The sequence below is a fragment of the Merops nubicus genome, unplaced genomic scaffold, assembly GCF_000691845.1.
Source record: "Merops nubicus isolate BGI_N331 unplaced genomic scaffold, ASM69184v1 scaffold13344, whole genome shotgun sequence".
NCBI classification, from domain to species: domain Eukaryota; kingdom Metazoa; phylum Chordata; class Aves; order Coraciiformes; family Meropidae; genus Merops; species Merops nubicus.
In genome coordinates this window covers 18,159-39,384 of record NW_008603677.1, presented here as the reverse complement: position 1 = coordinate 39,384, position 21,226 = coordinate 18,159, and the positions used below count along the sequence as shown (strand labels likewise).

General features: G+C 44.9%; 1 protein-coding gene across 2 annotated transcripts in view; it reads left to right on the top strand.

The window, feature by feature from the left end:
• TOM1L2 (target of myb1-like 2 (chicken)) overlaps positions 1-21,226 on the top strand; it is a 32,839-nt gene that overhangs the window by 2,135 nt on the left and 9,478 nt on the right. The window contains exons 3-11 of one of the 2 annotated variants that reach the window (XM_008938758.1): positions 361-510; positions 4,534-4,668; positions 5,631-5,789; positions 6,514-6,630; positions 9,317-9,450; positions 11,874-11,922; positions 13,046-13,169; positions 14,508-14,625; positions 16,520-16,595. In XM_008938758.1, the coding sequence (XP_008937006.1) occupies positions 361-510; positions 4,534-4,668; positions 5,631-5,789; positions 6,514-6,630; positions 9,317-9,450; positions 11,874-11,922; positions 13,046-13,169; positions 14,508-14,625; positions 16,520-16,595 (1,062 nt within the window). Of the gene's footprint in view, positions 1-360; positions 511-4,533; positions 4,669-5,630; positions 5,790-6,513; positions 6,631-9,316; positions 9,451-11,873; positions 11,923-13,045; positions 13,170-14,507; positions 14,626-16,519; positions 16,596-19,750; positions 19,840-21,226 lie in introns of both variants that reach the window. The other variant, XM_008938759.1, reaches the window with a different exon arrangement.

Genomic DNA, 21,226 nt, shown 5'->3' with positions numbered 1-21,226 from the left:
TGATGTGACTCTCCGTACTTAGCTCTTTAGCTGCACAGGTTGGAAAGTTCTGCTTTGAAGAGGAAGAAACTGTTTCTTTGTCTTGAAAACAGGCAAAGGGGAGATCACAAAAGTGCCCAAGATGTTAATGGTGGTTGAGGTACATCTAAAAGCATGTGTCAAGAGGAGGCTTTTTGGTAAAACTGGGGAAGAAGAAGAAGAATTAAGAGTATAACTGTAATTTCTCCTCTATATTCTCTCCCTCCCATCAAAAGTTTCAAAATAAAATATAAAAAAAATCAGAAGCCAGCCCCATAGGTGCTGTGTATGTGATCAAGCTTTGCTCCAACAGGGAATGCTTTTATTTTTGTGATTGTGCAGGTGCTGGAGACCTGTGTGAAGAACTGTGGCCATCGCTTTCATGTCCTAGTGGCAAACCGTGACTTCATAGATGGTGTCCTGGTGAAAATCATCTCACCCAAGAATAACCCCCCCACGATTGTACAGGATAAAGTCCTAGCACTGATTCAGGTAAGCAGCTTCTCTCTGCTTCCATATGTTGCTGCCTGAAAGGACTGTCTGCTGTGGTGCTACGCATGGCTGAACGTGCTGTCATCATTAAAAATGTGGCAAGTTTTTTATCTGTAAAACCAAACAATATATTTAGACTGGCAGGGAAGAGCAGACACACACATGCCTAGAGGTTTTATCCTGGATTCTAGTTAGAGAGGTACCACTGTCCTCTACAAGAAGAGGATTTAATAAATGATAAATAGATGGCTTTGCAATTTAAGTCATGTTAGAAGCTGGAGACCTGCTTCAGTGATGGGCTTGTCATCTGAGCCCAGGAAATTTTACAGCATCCTGCTTTCACCATGAGTGGCAGAACGTTTACCTTTCTGTGTTGCTTTCTCTCCAGAGCACTGGAAAGCATTCTGAATTTGTTTTCAAGATGGTTATAGAAAAGTAAACGTCGATATAGGAGTTGAAATGGCTTTGGTGTCTTTTCTCTGGTTGTTGTGCTTTGTCAGGTCCTTGCCTGCAGTGAGGAGGTTCAGACCTAGGCCTGTCTGCTGCTTCTCTTTCTGTGCAGCATAACAATAAACAGCCATGTTAATTCCACAAACCATTAGCAACACATGAGGAAACATCGGTGCCTGCCTGGAGGAAATCTGACAATTATAGGAAGCTTTATCACTAAGCTCCTACAGGCTATTGCATACACCAGAGACTAAAAGACACTGCGTATTTAAAATGATATAAACCTGCTGCAGTGTTTCTTGTGGGAAGGGATTTACAAATGTGCAGCATAGTTTCCCAAATAGGTTTCTCCTTTTTGGGGCAAAGCGTGCCGTTGAATTGCTGCTGCTTTATTTGTTATTTGGATACACAGGTAGGAAGACATTTTTAGAGCATGACAATGTAAATAACTGATTTCTGAACAGGAAATTGGCTGAGCAGGGGGATTAGGTGGGCACTGCATCAGGGGACGTGAGGTCCCTTTGTTCCTGGTCTCTGATCTCAAGGCTTTTGTGAAAAAATATAGCACAAAATTAATGAAATTATTAAAAGCAACTCTTCTGCATCTGACTGAACCCACGGGTGTCTGCCTGCTGCATGTGGTGACCAGGACGTGGGGTTAAATACTGTCCCACACAACACAACTGTGTGTGTTCCTGTGCTCTTTGCTCTGCTGCAGTGTTTTAGCAAACATTGGTTATGCTGGGTCCTGGATTTAAGTGGATTCCCAGTCATCAGTGCAGCTAAGATGGAAGTGTTTGCAAAATAACTGAAAAGTCATGGTCTGAGTGCATTGAACAGAGCTGTAACTGAGCAGGCTTAGTGCAGCAGAGCTAAAAGCTTCACTCTGGGTACAAAATGCCTTTTGGTGTAAACAGCCTGAGAATTCTGCAAGTTGCCTGTGGGTGGGTTCTGTTAGTGTCTCTTCAGCTGGAGGTGGCAGGGGACTTTGTTTTCCAGATTGCCTGACAAGTTTGGAAAAGGGATGGCAGTCACTCATCTCAGGTGCCCTATGGACACACACCCCCAAAATCTCCTGAACGTCACGACCACTTTTTTCCAGCTTAGACTCAGCTCTTTAGAGCTCCCTGCAGTTGGAGTTAACTCCATTCCAGGGGGCTGATCTCTTCTCAGCTCTGCTCCTCTAACATTACATTTATCCCCTTCTGTAGACTTTTTACAATTTGATCTCAGGGAATTAATAAGAACAGAAATGAGAGGATTAATAGCACTTGGAAGCATGGCAAAAAAGCTGTACAAACAGTATATGTCTTCAGCCATACAGCTCTGGGCCTTTCCATAGCAAGGGTAGATGAATTTGCCATCCAATTTCTTATCTAGAGACTTGACTGTTTTGAGGTATTGAGCATTTTGTGTCTCACCTTCTTGACCTATTTCCCAATGTACATGAATTAGCCTGTATTAGGTGTTGCTTATCCTTCCTCCTTCACCTTGCTAAAAGGCCACGGAAATATTCCTAACTGCTGTGCCTTGGTGAGAACTTGCATATCACCTCAGAGGTCATGCCACCTTACTGCCCAGCAGCTGACCACTGTCCTCAGAGATGGAGCATGAGGAGACTTAGTGGTGTGGCAAATTCTTTTGAGGGTACATCTGTTAGAAAGCATCTGACACTGGAAAAATTGGCTTGGGATGGTCACTGGTTGAGGGGCCAGATTTTCAATGGCATTTAATTAACCTGTTTGGGCACACTGAGGTGCCAAGTGGGATTTATCCAGCATCCTTAAATATCTACCTTTGACAGTCTGGCCCAAAGTCTTTGGCAATCTGAATTCAATCTCCCCTCTGTCATACGCTTGTCTGGACAATGGACAAGTCTCCTAAGCTCTGTGTGTAGCTCCATATCCTTAGAGCAGAGCTAATATTACTGTTGCCCAGTTGAATGGTAAGCTGTGTAGGACAGGGATTGTCTTACAGTGTGTGTAGACAGCACTTAGGACAATAGCACTTGGTCCTGCCTGTGACCTCTGAGACACACTGATGTAGATAATGCTCCCAGCTCAGGCAAAGAAGAATACAAATGAAAGTGTATTCTTCTTCTCCAGGGGAGAGAGTTGCAGAAGAGAGAATATATTAAAAAGGTAAAGTGCAAATGAAGTGAGTTTGCTGTCATTAGTGCTTACAACAAAATCTATAGGAAGGCAGTGGAACAGGGGATGCATTAGTACATCCTCCTGGACAAATGAGCCTCATTAAAATTTGGTGGACAGCACCACAGCGTACTTTTGCCTCTCATGTCTTTGGAGTGATTGCTAAATAGAACATCCCTTGCCTGACATTTTTCACTCTTTACTTGCAAATAGAGTTGAAGTGAGGACACCATTATGTAGAAGCATCGTTCAGAGGACTTCTTATGTAAATTGAAAACACAGAGAGAGTGCAAGGGTAGAGTTACTTGTGCACTCAATACCTCCATCAGAGTCAGGGATGGTTGGGAAGGTCGATTCCAAGGGAACAGAATGGCTCTTTGCAGTCTGAGCTGTTTTCTCTGGCTCCAATAGGGCTGCTTGGCCTTGCACTGCATAAGCACAAATGATGCAGTTAATTTACTCCTGACAATGCTGAGAAGCAACCCCAGAATTGTTAGCTTGCAGCTGATAATGGCTTGTCTCCTAGCTAGGGTAGGAAATGCCCTTTCTTAGAACTGAACGGAATAGGAATGTGAGTTAAATATGAATATTATTTCTTATTTTGCTTGGCTAGCTTTGATTTCTCTCCTCTCAAATATAAGAAGTAGTTAAAAACAGCTTTTAAAGTAAAAATAGTCAAAGAACTAGTGTAAAAAGTGATGACTAAATGAATTAAGTTCAGAGCCCCCACACGTCTCGCAGTCGCTCTGGATCCAGCACACAGATATTCTACCTCATATGTGGGGGTTTGTGGAATGCTTCATTTTTAATTGAGTCATAATATTTCAATTTTCCCTTCCTCTAAAGTTTTAATACTTGGCTGTTTTCCAGCAAAAGGGAAAGGGGGTAGAGGCTTTCAAGATATTGTGCTCCTCACAGCTTCATGAGTACAGGAGGCTGGCTAGAGAAGAGAAGCGCTTGGTATTCCCACTGAAGAAAAAGCTCAAATGTGAATTGAAGTCTTTTTAGGCACCAGAGGATTCATGTGGGAGAGATATTATTAGTGTTCTGGCTGTGGGAAATTCTCCCTTTAAACTGACTCTGTGACACACCGGGGTGTCTAAGCATTGGATGTGCTCTGTAAGAAACCAGGCTTCATTAATTCTGCTGCTCGTGGGACTGCAGGTTTCACAATAGAAGAACCTCAGAAACTACCTTTTTTATTTAGGTTTGATCCAAATAAAATACTGAAGAAAATTTAACAGATGTGGGTCTTCTTCTTTGGCAACAAATGAGGATGTTTCATGAAGTAAATCGAGGCTTCCTGAGATTATTGTATGACTTTATGAATTTTGCTTAGATCCATTTGTAGGCAGTATCTGAGGTCAGGGTGAAGCTGGAACTTCATTTGGAAGGTTGATGGGTAATCCCTCATGTTTTCCAGGCCTGGGCTGATGCCTTTCGAAGTAGTCCTGATTTGACTGGAGTAGTGCATATTTATGAAGAACTCAAGAGGAAAGGCATAGAGTTCCCCATGGCAGATCTGGATGCCCTGTCTCCAATACACACACCACAGAGGGTAAGCTGCTGCTCTTTTTTCCCCCAAAATAATGGTAGGATAACAACTCTTCTTTCTCCCCTGTGTTTCTCTGAATTTGACTCATTTTCTCACTCCTGGAAGGACTTTTTTAACAGTGAAGGGGCTCAAAGGAGCATAATACAGCTGCATCTGACAGGCTGATAAGGTAATGGTATCCCCTCCCTTGAGTCAAGCATCAATCTGAGAAGAAAGGAGTTTGGAGGAAGTTTATACACTTGTCTTGTACCACAAAACCACCAGATAAATGCAGCTAATTAGTTCAGAGAGAGTGCAGCAGGATATATGTTTGAGGTTTACTTCTTTTTATCAAAAGTATGACTGTTTCTGTTGGTGATAACCCTGGACCAAGGCCTGTCTGACTTGTGAAGGTGCACAGAGTCAAAATCTCTCACCGATCCCATGGTCATGTGAGATCTTTATACCTCTGAAAAGTTAGGTCTGGAAAGCTGACAGAACTGCTGCTAGGAAGTCACGTAATGATTCTAGGTGTTCTGACTTCACTCTGAGAACTGGAGTTAATGAGTCTTTGAAGTGGTAAATGCAAGTGATCAAGGTCTGAAGGATTACAATTCTTGTGTCAGGATTGAATTAGTTCTGTATCTATGTATCACGTGGGTTTTTTCTAAGCTGGCAACTTATTTCCTAATTTAGAATATTTTATAATTATTCATCTTTGCCTCTTGTTTTTAGTCCCTTCTCACTTTTCTTGTGAAGCTAAATCAACTTAAGCACGTGTGGGTGGGGTTAAAAGATATGGGGAGGCTTTTTTGATGCAGCTGCCTGTTTATGGGCTGGCCTGCCAGCCTGTTCTTGTAACCACACTGACCTTTTCCACAAGGTGCAATTATGTGCTATATTTGAGTGTATTTAGCCTGAGGTTGCTGACAAAGCAAGTGCTGTCACAAGTCAGCTTTTGAACTCCTGTCTTTCTGATGTGGCAGAGCGTTCCTGAAGTTGATCCTGCAGCAAATATGCACAATTCACAGTCTCAGCAAAGGATGAGCACCAGTTCTTACTCTTCAACTTCTCCAACGGCGTATTCTGCTCCTCAGGCCCCAGCTCTGAATGTGACTGGTCCCATCACTGCTAACTCTGAACAGGTATCGGGGTGATGATTCTTTTGAGTGAGACTCTTTCAGCAGATCACATTAGAAACCAATTTAGAGAGGAGCTTTCATTTTAACTCTTTGGACTTTGCTTACCTCCTCGACTACTTAGTAATCTTTCCTCCTGTTATGTAGTAAAATCCAGGCTTTTGATATGGACACATGGCTTCCTAATGGCAGCAGGTAGGGAAATTCACCATCTGATAATCCAGTCCCCTCATGGGTTGTGCAGTTGATTAGCAGTTATTCTCCTTAGCCCAGCTCCTTTAAAGGCACAGAATGTCTTACAGATACAGAGATGCAGGAAGTCTAACAAGGGGTTAAATCTGCATCTGTAAGACCCTTGCAACTGCCCTAACATAGGAGCTTCTTTTCTCTCTGCAAAAATAACAACTCCAGAGCTAAAGACCACTGTACATCTCTCCCCACCTGTGAGGATTATAGCTGCTGTTTTCAACTGCTGCCCTTCCCCACAAGCAGAACACATCTGGGTTTGTGATGATAGTCAGGGGTTCTGCAAAGCTCTTTTCTTTTTCTGTTGCTGTCTAAAATTCTCTCCTGGGTAAACATTTTATCTTTTTTGTTTGTTTGTTTGTTTTTTTCCCTGCTAAAATGTCTGGAGCCTCAGATATCAAGTCAGGCAAAGTCAGTTCTTGAAAATGATCTGCTTATACCAAAAGATAATGCAGCATTTTGCTGTTTTTTTACCCCAATTTAGATTGCCCGGCTGCGCAGTGAGCTGGATATTGTTCGTGGGAATACAAAAGTGATGTCTGAAATGCTGACAGAAATGGTACCTGGACAAGAGGATTCCTCAGACCTTGAGTTACTCCAGGTAACGGTTTCCTAGGAAATAGGATTCTGATCCTTTCTGGGCTTGAGTTTCTCTGGGGTTGTGTGGGTTTTGTGGTAGTTCACTGCCTCGCTTTGCTTGGTTTACATAATGCATGTGGGCTGAACGTGGGCTGTGTTGGACCCTGGTTAGCCTCATCACTTCATGTTCTTCATTTGTTAAAGCTTCCAGTGGCAAGGATTTCCCAACTTCCCTCAAAACTTGTTCCAATCCTGCTCCATGTAGCTGGAAATTTTTCCCAGTGTTGAATATATGATGTCCTTTACCACAAAGCAGCTTAGAGTTGCCATAGGCTCTGTCAGCCCTGAGCATTTCTGCTTCTTTTACATCCTCCATTGTCACTTGTGCAGTGTCAAAACATTCTGAGTCACTGTGCAGGAAAAAACACTCCCATGTTTCCAGCTGGACTAGGTCCTGCTAAAGGTCTGTGGATTCTCTGCCACTTGAAGTCTTGTATATGAACTGTTTTTGTAGAAGATGTGCTGTATCTTCTCCTGAAGGTAGTGTGTCAAAGCAGGCACTCAGGCAAAGTTTCATGCTGTCTGGAGAGTTAGAGTGGGTAATCAGAGGGGATTTCTTTGCTGGAAAGTCTCAATCCAGTGCAGCATTTATTATCTCAAGAGGGAAAACTGTGTAAGTTGAGCTCATGTTTCAAGCTTCATCCCTGTTTTCCTAGGCCAGTGGCAGTGGGGTGGCCTTTTGGCTGAGGATTTAATATAGAACTACCTGCAACAGGGATGAGAAATCCTGTGATCCAGCATTCCAGCTCTTGCCCTTAACACAGTACTTGCCTTTCCATAGCTTCAGAAACAGGCTTCTGTTTTGATCCTCTGGCAGGGAGGATGGGTTCCCACTGCAGTACACGTGGAGGAAGGCAGGGAGTTGCTCTCTGTGATACATCAGAATTTGAAATCCATCCAAAAACTGGTCTCTCCCATGCAGCAGTATTGTGTGTTTGTCTCAGAGCCATCGTGGCAGCTGATAAGAGGCTTTGCCATAAAGAGCCTTTCAGTTCCTGCCCGTTTGGGTCGAACTGCTCAAAACAAAAGAAGCTTCCAGGAAACCACAACAGACCAAACCAGCGTACGACAGTTTCCTTACACTCAGAAACAACTACCAACATCTTGACAGCATAACCTTACAGCATAGCTTTAAGGTGAAAGAACTTGATCATAAAATGAAGTGACAGCAACAATGCTTTAGTCCAACTGGTTCCCTTCTTTGACTGATGCAGCCTAAATCTGATTCACAGAGCTGGGGAGAACCCATTTTTGATCACAAAGGATGGTTAGTCTTTTGAAAGCTGTGAGCAGGGTGCTGCCTGCAAGGACTCCTTGCTTTGAGGTTTATATAGCCCTCCTCCTTAAATAATTCCTGACATTTTCTCCAACAATTGAATGTAAACAGCTTGCTAGAGAGCCAGCTCTGACCAGAATAGATAGGTACTGTCAGCCCTCTCAGAAAGGCAGCAAACAAACCCCTGAAATGTCACAATCTGCTTCTAAAGTGATGGGATCAAAACTGACATTGGAGAACACATTCCTCAAGCTGTTAAGGCAGCTGGATTGCACTAGGTGAAATTTATCCAGAGCTTAGGATGTCAGACCAAGCAAGGAAAACAAACACATTTTTGCTTTCATCCCGAAGGTTGTGTACCAACAAGTCATCCTTGTTTAGTGCTCAGTTTTGGCTGTGAAGTGGAGCTGTTGGGGGCAAGGGGAGGGAGAGAGGGGTAGAAGATGAGAGGGACATGCTTTAGTTGGAATGTCAGTGCTTCTTGAAGTAAAACTGTGGGCCTCATCAGTGGTGCTGTGCCTTATGTCATGTTTCTTCTTGTAGTTCCTCCTCAACAGAGCAGGTTTGACCTTTGGTCTCGAGGCCTTTCAGGAGTAAAGAATTCTGTCTGCTAAGTAATTGGTGATGGGAGGGATGTCCCAGAAGTGTGAGAACTGGTTTAGGCAAACTTATATCTAGATTTCTTGGCATGAGAGACTTCTCAAAGAAACGTCCTTATTCTATATTCTTTAAATTTTTCTTCTGAAACTCCTCACTGCTTTTTCAGTGTCTCTTCTCTCTGGGCTTGCTCAGTTGAAGGGAACATTTTGCTGTGTAGTTCAGTGTGTGTGGAGTGCTCATCTCTTCATGCTCCTCCTGCTTGTTTTGTGTTCACCCTCATGCTCTCAGTAGTTGGTAAGTTCTGCATCCTCAGTGCTTCTCTTCCTCACCCACACTTGGCTACTCGTGGTAGCCCCAGTGAACTTTTCTGCACCACTTGTTCCACCCTGTGCATCTGTTAGTTTTGAGGGACAATATTGCCAAAAGGAGCAGATTGAATTTTCCTTGAAAGCTCTTTTCTGAAAAGCTGTTGTATTAATATGTTTTATTCTTAAAACATCACTAAAATACAGATATTTATTTTCTGAAGTGCTGAGAGTTAGAGAAGAATTGTGATGCTGAATTGTAAATAGGTTCTCAAGGTTTTATGTCGTCGACTCTTGAAGGGCATGTTTGATTAGATGTGCTTTTGGGTGACATTTAATCATGCAAAGATAGACTTGTCTTAGCAGTTCTCAGCTGGGGGATAGGTTTGGCTGTGAACAGAGCTCAACTAAATCTAGTTATTACTAGCTGCTTATCAGAAGGTGTGTGCACAATGCATTCCTCCTAGGAACTGAACCGGACCTGCAGAGCTATGCAGCAGAGGATCGTGGAGCTTATCTCAAGAGTGTCCAATGAAGAAGTCACAGAGGAGCTGCTGCATGTGAATGATGATTTAAATAATGTCTTCCTCCGCTATGAAAGGTGAGGCACATCTTCCATCCACTGTCTGCATTTGTTCTAGGTTTTCACTTCAGTGTAAAATAGGTCAGTTGGCAAGAGATGGTCCAACATAAGGAAACGTAGAGAACCAAACCACAGAAAGCATTTACAAAGTCTCTTTATGGTCTTTTATTTTAAGTATTCCCATTGTCATTGTTCCTTCAATACTATGATTTTTATTTTTTTTTTCATCCAAGCCTTGGAATTTTTGTGGTGCATAGCCATAAAATGCAAGGCAAACTTGTGCAAAACTGGCAGAGACTTGAGCCTGAGGTCCCTGGTGTTGCAGTGCTCTGTGGATGGAGGGACTTGGGACAGAAGACAGCACAGCCAGACTCCCTAGTTCTGCTTGCATGCCTGGGCTCTGCACAAATGCCTGTGCTGCTCCCTGGCTTAGGGAGGCTCCAGCTTCTGATCTCTGAGCTTTCTAGTGCCAGAACTGGTGCAGGGGGAGCTGTCTGAAGTGGGCGTGACCTTCATGCATGTAAAGGTTTTGTTTTTAAGTAACACTTAAAATCTTGGGGGGAAAAAGAAAAAAAAAAAAGCCTGTCTTGCACAGAGCTGAGGTTTTGAAGAATTGGTCTGCAGGAATCTTCCCCAGGGGCAGGACGTGGGTCACAGGACTTTGGGCACGTTAGACAAAGGCTCTGTCAGGCACATCTGCTGCAGGAGGTGACACGTGATACGGTGGTCTTGGGAAAGTTTAATCTTCCCCTTAATGACAGGCCCGGGGAGTGAGGCACTAAAGAGTACCCTTTGTTCCTTGCTTTTAGCACAGGGCTTTGTTTCTCAAGCCTTTAAAAATAAATTAGGCTCTAGATCTGTGGATCTGTGCTGTCAGGCAAAGGCTGGAAAGAAGGCTCAGTGGCCTCAATTTTATCTTTGATTTAGTCGTTCAGAGGAGATCAGGGCAAACTTTGAAAGAAGTGTTGGCTTTTTATGTGAAATTGGTATGTGTTTCATGCACGAGCATGATTCTACAAGTGGCAGAGTGTCACTGTCACTAAGGCTTAGTCTGGACACCCTTAATACTTTTCCTGTTTTCCCCCATCTGTGACTTTGCTGGCTGGGGCTGATGTATTTGTAGTCATTGCACACTAAAGGTGAGCTGAGTGATGTCAGCAGGCTATTTGTGGTAGAAGAGCTGCACTGGTCTGAGCCTTTCAGTAAATTCCAGCTCCTCCTCTGTTATTCCAAAAGCTCCACATTCAGCACACAGATTTCTAGGATGGGTCCCAGGCTCTGCCAGTGACTCAGGCAGGAGCTCTGGCCTTTGCCTCGAAGCTCTGGGTGTAAATGAGTGTGTGGTTCATAAGCCTTTTGGTGAGAAATGTGAAGTGGGAGGTGTCCTAGGTTTCCAGCAAAAGGAGATGGATTGCCAGTAATAGTAGACACCCACAGTTTCCCAAAATTGAAACTTGGGCCCGAATTTGGTTTTCCTGCCTTTTAAGTCTGTATTTTCCTCAGCTTCATTAAGAAAACATTTCACTTTGCTTGAGATTCCCTGTTGGATTTTGTCCATCTGGGAGAAAACCCACAGGACTATATGGATATTATGGTGTTTTTACTGAAAAGAGAGGTTATGTGTGAAAATACCATTAAATATTGTAACCTCAGAGGGATCATGGTGCTTTTCCTGGTAAGGAAGGAGACCAAAGTGGCCTCAGACAGGCCTTGGGAAGAGGTAGTTCCCCCTGATCTTTTCAGTTTGTGAAAGATGGGTTTAGGTTTGTGCCCCCAAATATGCAGCTGGTTGGGGAAGGAGTAGAGAGGAGCCCAGATCTTGACTAGCCAGACTTCTTCCCCTGAGAACTAGGAGGAGGTTTATCTGACATCATTACTTTTCCATCTTGGAAAGTAGCCACCTGTTTGAACCTAGGTGCTGATGATATTTGAGCTGACCCAGAATGTTTTAGGGAGTGAATCTGCTGAGGAGTGAGTGTTTCTCTTGGGCAGGGCTGTGCTAACCTGCAGATGGCTCCTCATTTACATGGATTGCAGCGAGAGGGAGCTGTTAAGTGGGAGTAGGACTTGCTGAGGCTCTGAGCCTTATTTAGCTGGGAGCATCAATCTTGCTGCAGTTCCTGCCCCTTGGCTGACATAGTCATCTACCACGAAGCACTTAGTGCAAAAGAAAACAAAACCCAAAGACAAATCCTGCAGTGTATCTCAGGCTGTGAGATCAGATTAGTCAATTTAATATCCATATTTGCCAAGAATGCAACTTCTGCAACTATCCTCCCTCTGTCCTGGCTCAGAGTTAAAGCTTTCAGGGTTCCTTCTTGAGCCAACAACTAAGTTCAGTGGCAAGCATGTCATGGCTTTGCTATAAACTTGTGTTTTTCATCATTTATTGGTGGCTTTTATAGTCCATGGAGTTTTTGTGTTTGTGTTTTTCTACACAGATTTGAACGATACAGATCAGGACGTTCAACACAAAATGCCAGCAATGGAGTAAGTACCTAAATCCATTTATGACATCAGCAGCCACACCATGCTCACCAGGCTAATATTCCTGGTATCAGACCTTCTACCTGTCCAGCCCTGTGTCCTGCCTGTAGTGGCTAATAGGGGGTACTAGGAAAAGAGCCTGAGTGTGGCAAAGGGAAGGTGACAACTTTCAGCTCAAGAGGACACTACACTAAAATATTTGATGGATTTTCTTTCCTCTGTTAACTCAAACTTCTTTGGAGTCCATGTGGACTTCAGGCATTCACAGTGTCCTCAAGTAGTGACTTCCACAGTTTCACTGCACCTTTTTACATATTTCTGTGGGTATTTATATAATAAACAGAGTATGTTTATATAATAATAAATGTTTTGTTTACGTTTGATCAAGTCACTTAATCATTTTTACTTACTCTACCTAATTCTTCTTCATTGTGTCTTGCCATACTGCTGTTCAGGTTAATTTTCTTCATGCCACTCATAATTTTAGGAACCTCTTTCATCTCCTTCTTCAGCAGTCCCTTTCCAGGCTGAAGAGTTACAGTTCTAATTGTTCTTTCAGTGAAAACTGTTTTATAGGGTTTTTTTATAGTGCTTAGGATCTGAGTTTATGACTAATTCATACATGGCACTATTACCTTTTCTATTCTGCATTCTTCTGTTTCCTCCATTTACTTTACCTGTTTGATTGCCACTTCTACCATACTGTGAGGCAAACTTTAGCACAGGCTCTGCATTATGACATCAGCCATAACAAAGAAGTTTTGTTTCTGAGAACAGTTTATACCTCATGTGGAAGGTGGGAGCAAATTCTCTTTGATTTAAATCTGATGTTGGTCCAGTGCTAAAAGAGCTGGAGCACATAGACACATTAGCTAAATTTGAAGAGAGGTAGATGACCTCCAGGAGAGTTTCCTGCTGTGCTGAGCAGTCAGATGAAGCTTTTTTTTGGTGGCTGACCCTTTTTATTCTGAAATCATTACTGTAGTATCCAAGAGACTGGTCTGTTTGACATTATGCAAGAGAAATAATTTTTTGGAAGTGCCCATTATTTTTTGGTGTTTACAATTGCACTGCAAGAAGAAATCTCTACCATGTGTCACTTGCTGTTTTTCTTGTGTCCCATCAGGTACTGAATGAGGTGACAGAAGATAATTTAATAGATTTGGGTCCTGGCTCTCCAGCTGTCGTGAGCCCAATGGTTGGAAACTCAGCCCCCCCATCCTCACTTTCTTCACAGCTTGCAGGGCTTGGTGAGTACCTGATCTCAGTAGTGCTGGTGAACGTGGGCCAGCAATGCATGGACTTTTTCCAGCCTAACCTGTCTGTGGGGCTGCAACAGGGGCTGCTGTACAATCCAGCTGTGTGATTGTGGAAGCAAGTGGACTGGCACAGGTTGCCCAGGGAAGCTATAGAAGCCCCATCCCTGGAAGTGTCCAAGGCCAGGCTGGATGGAGCTTTGAGCAAACTAGTCTAATGAGAGGTGTCCCTGCCTGTGACAGGGTGGTGGAACTAGACCATCTTCAAGTCCCTTCCAGCCCAGCCCATTCTAGGATCCTATGAAATGTGAGTTTCAGACTTAGGTTGCTGAGGTCACTGTGACCAATGTAAACACCCAGTACAAGCCCTTATCACAGTGAGCAGTTGGGATTTACAAGAAGCCATTTTTCACATGTGGATCAGGGAGTTTCTGCAACCTTTGGCTCTCTACTACCTGATTAGCATTGCCCTGTAGCCTTCAGAAGGTTTGGAGGGGTGACTTATAGGATTAGAAAGGCTTTCATAGAATCATAGTATCACTGTGGTTGGAAAGGACCTCCAGGATCATCAAGTCCAACCTTCCTCCTAATTTCCCCAACCACTAGACCATAGCCTCAAGTGCCACTGTGGCCATCTGTAATTGAGAACCAGCTCACAGAGAGAGGGATTTATTAACCAAAGGGGAGACTGAAGGAAAGGGTGCAGGTTCTCATTGGTGGTAAAACTTGTACTACTACTTTTAGGTGTAGCTCTCAATGAAATCAGCTTGGTGAATGTTCTTGATTCCCCTTCTACAGATAATATTTGAAATCTTTGGATGAAAGGTTTTATGAACTGTTAGATGTTTTACTTCCAATCAAACCAAAGATTGCTTGGTAGTCTCACTTGCTTTGCCTGAAGGTTCTCCACCTCTTTCAGCACTGTGCCAATATCATATCACTCAGTTTGTCAATAGCTGAGAGACAGCATTGTGGAGATGACTAGTAATCCATGCCCAAAATTTTGGACCCTGTTGGAGAACAGTAAATACCTCAGGCTGAGGTTGGCAGCAGGGGCACGCCCGTTCCCAAACACCAGCTTCTTGATGAAGAGTACTTACAGTGTGGTGCTTCCAGGAGGAATAAGACAGTTTGTCTTCTAAGAAGTGGGTGATAAGAAGCCTCCAGGCTCTTCTGGACAGAGCTGTGTTCAGTGCTGCAGCTGTGAACTAGATGATCTCTGTTGCTGTGGCGTGTCCTTAATGCTTCCTCTGGCACCGACAGCATCAGAACAACCGTGTTTGCCTGGGGTTGGGGATTTCACTGATTTGCTTTGTCTTCCTCTGGTTGCAGACTTGGGTACCAACAGTGTCAGTGGCACACTCAGCTCTCTGCAGCACTGTAACCCTCGTGATGACTTTGACATGTTTGCACAGACAAGAGGCAGTTCCTTGGCCGAGCAGCGAAAGAAGTAAGTTGGAGTTTGTCTTCAGTGCTGTTTGAATCCTGGCATTGCTGTTTCCTAAGGGCATAAATCTGAAACTTCTTGATTTCATTCCAGACTAGTTTTATTTTTTTTTTATGCCCTTTCAATCCAGTCCCTGTGTTTTTGGTCATTATTAATATGAGCAAGTGGAGAAGTTCCTGCTGCTGGGCCAAGTGATGTTATTTGACTGTCCTAGTTAATGAGCTCACTGCAAACTTGGAAATGAACTTGCCTTTACTTCTGCAGATGCTTCCTCTCAGAAAGGCTTGTCATCCCATCCACCTGGCCAGTGCTTGAGATACAGGAGCATAAGGGTCCTTCACCCAGAGGTCATGGATATACTTTGGTGACTGAATTACTGTCATCAGGGGCTTGGAAACAGAATTACCATCCAGTTGAACTCCCCCTTTGGCCCGGCGGTCAGACTCTCACAGGCTGTCAGGGCAGTGTAGCTTGCCTGGCTGCTGTGCTCTCCCTAATTTGTTTATATGCATAGGGCTTGCATCTCTAGAGCTGCAAATCTGGCACTTTCAAGGGCATTTAGCAGGTCAATTTATTTTAATGTAAAATAAATATATGCACTTCAGAAATCCTTTGAACCTTGTCAGGTGAGATTCAGTGAAAGACACACTCGGGTATTTTAATTCCATTTATTATTTCTTGCCTCCTCCTGTTTTCAGTTTGTAGAGGATATAGTGGCTGCCAGCAGTCAGAACATCATCAATATCTCATCTCAAGCTAAGAAATGTTGTTAAATACTTTAACTTAGACCTCAGCAGATGATCAAAAACTCGGCAGCTTTGGAAAACTTGAACCAGCCCATTTCTTAGGATCTTTTATTTCCAGCTATCAGTATAGCAATTGGCACTGCCTCAGCTGTGGTATGAGTGTTGGAAGATGTGCTCTACCACAGAGATCTGTGTGTTACCCCTGGAGGTTTCAGGCTGAGAGCCCTAATGTATAGTCAGGAAGGAGATGCATTGCGGAGAGATCTAATGAAGGTCCCTCTGTCTCTTGTGCTAAATGAAGCACAAAACTAGTCTTCCCCCACTGCACCTCTGTCTCCTTCTGCAAGCTGATGGAACAAGGAGCACATATCAGCCCGATTTCACAAGGGAGGATTGCTCTTCCTGGGAAGTGTAAGTGGAGCAGCATTGAGGCAGTGAAGGCAGGAGTGTGCCTTGCTGCAGTGTGTAGGCGAGAGCCTCTGGGTGCTGTGCTGGGAGCCTGGGAGAAGCCAGCAGGCTGGAGGAGGACATGCTCCTCTGCTCAGACACCCAGCTCCTCCCAGGGGCTGAGTTATGGGCAGGTGCTGGTGTCTGCTTGAGCTCACAGCTCGCCACTGTACTCAGCAATGAGCTATTGCCTCTGTCACCTGGCTGCTACGTGTCCCTCTTGCACAGCAGCTTAAGAAGGTTTTTAAAAGCCCAACTTCTGTAAAGAGAGCATTTCTTGGTATGCTTCACTGCAGTTGCTTAGGTATGGTTCATCTGTCTTTGAGACTCCCTCTGCCTCCTCCCCACGCACACATCAAGGTGAGGCCTCCAAATGTCATTTTCAAACCTTTGCAAAACATAATCAGTAATCAGGCTGCTTTTCAGAGTCCCCTGCTGGCTCTTGGACACGCTCCTAACCTATTTGCCTACCTTTCACCATCCAGTCTTAGTCCTCTCACTTCAGCATGCTGCTGAAACTGATGGATGGTCATTATACAGAGCACACTCCTCTTCCTGGAATACACTTAGGACACTTGAAGTCTTGTTAAGGAAAAGAATGTGCTTTCTGATTTCCAGGGGAGTAAATGGGAGCAGCAAGTGCATTCTGCGTGGGGTGGCTGCTGGACTTCCTTCTAGTTCTGTGGTTTGTTCCTTCCTTTCAGCGTGACGTACGAGGATCCACAGGCTGTCAAAGGACTTGCCTCTGCCCTGGACGTTCGAAAACAGAACACAGGAGGGGTAGGTCACTGCTCTGCATTTTGTTATCTGAAGCCGTGCGTGGAATCCAAGCTGTAGGCAGCTGCTTTGACTGAGGCTGCTCATTCTGTATTCCAGCAACAGGCCAGTACTGGCTCTTCTGAAATTGATATCTAGGAGCAAGTACTCGCTCAGTAATGATCTCTAAAGAGCTGCTACTTAGCACACCAGGCTAAAACACTTTAAAGTCATAGTGGGTAGATTCTCCTGTGCTCTTGCAGCTTGCCTGGGGGGACCCAGCTCTTTGGCTGGAATCACTGCTGGAAAGAATAAGTGGGGAATGTCTTGTGAACACTGGTGTGTGTTGGTTTGGGTTGGTTTGGCTTACAAAAGTCGATGCAGCCTTCATCTGCTAGACTTTGCTCTAAAGTGCATAGATACACGAGCAAGTTACAGGGAGAGAAGTTACACAGATTTTTACTGCTTCACATGCCTTGCCCTAAGTGCCCTTGCATGCAGCCTGTCCAGCTGTCCCTGGGTGGCTCCTGCTCTCTTGTGTGGGCAGGAGAGGCCCACGTGCTGTCACCTCCCAGCAGCTGATGCTAGGAACGTGTTTGAGAGCGAGCTTGGCCGGCTTTGTCTGCATACCTTAGTGAAGGCAGAAGTGAAAGGAGCTTTCAGATCATCCCTCAACCCCTCCCTGCCATCCCTGCTTTTTAAAACCGTCCTGCTCTTTTGTACTCAGCTGTGTGCAGATTTTTAGGACGAATTGGGAGCCTTTTCATCGTCCCTTTTGGGTCTGTGCTGACCACTAGGGAGCACGGCAGAGCCAGTGTAGCTGGGGAGAGGCAGCAGCATGCACACCCCTCCCTCCATGGAGAGCTGCCTCCTCATGCCTGGGCTGATCCCTCCCTGGGTCTTTCATAAGCTGAAATGGGAGCGCTGGGGGCAGCTGGCATGCCTGGCAGCTTGTGCTCTGAGCCAGGGAGAATTTGTGCTGGGAGCCAGCTAGGGTCAGATCACAGCTGCCTACCTCGGGTGTAGTTCAGTGGTAGCAGGGCTCCAGCAATGATTTCATACGGAGCATCCCCCAGCCCCATAAATCTATCTGCTTGTTCCTGTCCCTGTCCTCCTGCAAAAAGGGAAATTTATAACCCAGGTCAGCCCCGTGGCCAGTTTTGAGCTTGGCCCCACAAAAACTCATGCCAGCAGTGCTGAGGGAAGAGGGGGGAGGGTGAGGAGGCAGGGGCAGAAGTGTATTAAGGGGGGTGAGAGGGGAATTCCTGAAGCCAGTGTGACAGCCCAAACCCCCAGTATCACTGAGCTGTGTTATTGGCAGGACCTGGGAAAGGATTTGAGATTCTGCTTTGTTGTTCCTGGCTAACCAAACACAGGGGCTTGCTTTTAGCTACTGGTCAAGGGGGCTGTATTCCCCTGTGGCCACAGGGTCATGTCCTTATTTATTAACACTTTTGTTCTCAGCCAGTTCTGCTTGAGGCACCACTGGGACGTGTCATTCACACCAGCAAAGCTGCTGCTCTGCCCAAAGTGTTGTCAGTTCAAAGGGCTGTGTCTGAGTTAATCTGTCGGTCAAAGTTTTTTGGGGCAAATGCTTTATGGGTTGTGGAACTTTGGGCTCTGAGATGTCGTAGAGACTTTCAGCCTCTTTTCAAAGGTCCCAAAGACTGTATCATGTAATCAGAGTAGCTTGTTTTGAAATGCAGTCTTTCAGTAATGGGAAAACGATACTTTTTTTGTGTGGTGTTGTGAGGCTTGTGGGTGTCTCTTCTTAAAGGAAATAAAAATGAAACCCTCCTAAAGTTACCAGCGACTGCAAAAAAAAAAATAACTGGCCGTGCTCAGCAAACGAAAGACATGGGTTGATTTGGGTAGAGAGCTAATTTAAGAACAGCTCTAGGGAGGAGCCAAGAGCTTCACAGCACATTCTTCACACGCGTCTTGTTCCAGCACAGTTGTCCAGTGGTAAAATTCAGCACATCCGACATTTCTAATGTAGTCATTCTCAGAGTGGTCTGTAGAGAGAGGGCTGATCACGTGGCATTAGCTGTCTTTTAATATGATTTAGCAGCTGGAAACAAGACGAGCTAAAAATACACTGTTTTCTTAATATTGCTTTTCCATGTTGGGAATTGCTTTTGTTGCCACAGAGCTGTTGCGTGAGCGCAGCTGGGAGGAGAGGTGTCCAAGAAACAATCCTCTGGTGTTACACAGATAGTAGAAGAAGTTGGAGTGCTTTCCCCCTTTTTTTCTTCCCAGCTCAAGTACTGAAATAAGACAGAAAAGATTATGGCTGATTTTCCCTTACCTGTGGTAATGGGGACAGGAGAGGTAGCCCATGTGTGCAGGTATCTGGCTGGAGGTCCATAAACACATCAGTAGCTCTTTGCTGAGCTAGCCCAGTCCTGGCAGGGCTGGTGGGCTGGGACTGCTGCTCCCTGCTGGTCCCAGGTAAGCCCCTCCAGAGCTGGAGATGACTCTGCATCCTGGCCCTGGCTTAGGGATGAGATGCTGAAGGACAAGAAGCCATCTCGAGAGGCTTGATGTTGCCGTGCTGTGCAATCTGCAACCTGCTCAGAGGAGCTGGATGCAGCAGCACAGTCCTTTTAACCTCACTGCCCTTCGAGAGGGGCAGTTTGAAAGGCTGCCAGGACACTGCAGCAGACTGCTGCTGCTTACCCTCCTGCTCCACACCATCATCAGAGCTTCGTCCTGGTGGAGTTTGGGGCAGAATCTGGCTGCTGAGATCAAGGAGCTAAGTAGGGGGTGATGCAACTCACAGCCTCAGAAGCAAGGGAAGCTCCACAGGGTAGAATACTGGTGTTTCCAGAGAAGCCTGACTGCTTTTGGTAGGTTGTATAGCCCACACTCCCTCTCCTTCTAAGAAGATGACAAACATCAGCCTCACTACTCCTCAGCGATTTATTTTTTTTATTATTTTTTGAATTTTTTTTAATGCCAGCATGGAGGAAGTGCTGAAGTTCTGTGAACTGTCTGTAGGAAGTGCAGAGGTCGGGCTGAGGTCTGTCCCTCCACGCCAACGGGCAGCAGAGGGGGATGCAGCCACTGCCAGGAGCTCCCACAGGCAGCACTGAGTGTGTGTATGTGTATGTGAAGTTTTTAACTTGCTGCTGTTAAATTACTTTATCACGGGTTGTTGCTGTGGTTTCTCTCTTTATGGACCTTTCTGTTCTCAACACAGAGGAGAGGTAAAGGTGGGAACTCAGACATGGAGCCCATAGACAAGTGGCTAATTACACAAGGAATGGTGAGGACTTCACCAGTGAAGCAATTCCTACTGCCCACCCCAGTCCCTTTTCCTAGAATAACCATCCTCCATTCACCTCTCGTCCTGCCCTACTGAACCACTTGAAATCAGACAGTACAAGGAGAGTATTTCCCACCTACATCATTACCTGGGGCAAAGGGAAAGATCTGCACCAATTTCTGGTTTACACAGCACAAAGGCCCATAACCAAGTGAATAATTTCTAGGACCCCACATCACCTTCAGAAGAGGCCTGGGGATCCAGCTGGTTCCTTATACTGTCTTGATTTATTTATGCAGTATCCACTTTTCGAGGGATAAACACAAGTCTCATGGATCTTGTTCATAAAGAGGGCACTTCCTACATGCCTTTAAAGCAGCCTCTTCTGGTAGAGCTTAACTTCATGGTCTGGAATAAACACATGAAAGTCATACCTAATTAGACCATACCTAACTGAGCTGAGTAACGTAGGGATAATTCTGCAGAGAAGGAAGGGAATGGGAGAACTGCCACCCAGACTGACATCTTCCACCCTGCTGCTGTTAGGATTCAGACTCCATATGGTGCAATACTGTTTCTGGCCTGAAGGATTTAATTCCCATGTCTACTGATGCCAGTGCTCTGATAAAATCCAGCTTCTGAAGATGACTGAATCTTCACACATTTTGACCTTGTTTGAAGTTGTCCTTCACCAACGTGCTTGAAGAGAGAAATTCAAAAGCTTGCTTTAAGTGCAGAAGTCAGAAGTAGGCAAAAAATATCCTCAGCTATGCCCTAAAGCCAAGTTCTAAGGCCAATTTTGTATGTTTGTGTGATGTCATCCATCACTTTAAGTGTTTGAGATCAGTCCCGATAACCTGGCAGTAGAGAGTCCTTCTGAGATAGCCCTGAGTGCAGCTGGGGTCAGAAAGGTGCAGTGCAGAATTCCCTTTGCCATTCCCTGGGGTGAACTTGCAGTGCAGCATGTGGGGCTGGGCACCAGGAGATGCCTCACACCAGGGAGAACCTTCAGTGTCCCAGGCTAAGCTGCCCAGGGCTTAAAAGGAGAAACATCCCAGAGAGTTTAAGGTTGAGAAAATCCAGAATGTGCAATATTTTGCCTCTGGTACTGTCAGCTGTGGTTGACAGAGGCTCTTGCTGTTTGGTGGCTCCCTTGCAGCCAGAGGTGTGCCACTGTTCATCCATAATGAACAATCCAGTGATTGAGTTAGTTCCTCTTCTTTGCCTTTCCACTGTTTACAAGAGCAGGGAAGCATGAAATCAGCACCCCTGCTGTTCACACCACTTGCACCACTGCTTTATGAAAAAAAACAAACACAATATTCCTTCACTGGCTTGTGGTTATTCAGACTGGAAAAAGGATACTGCAGCATCCATGGAGGTATAC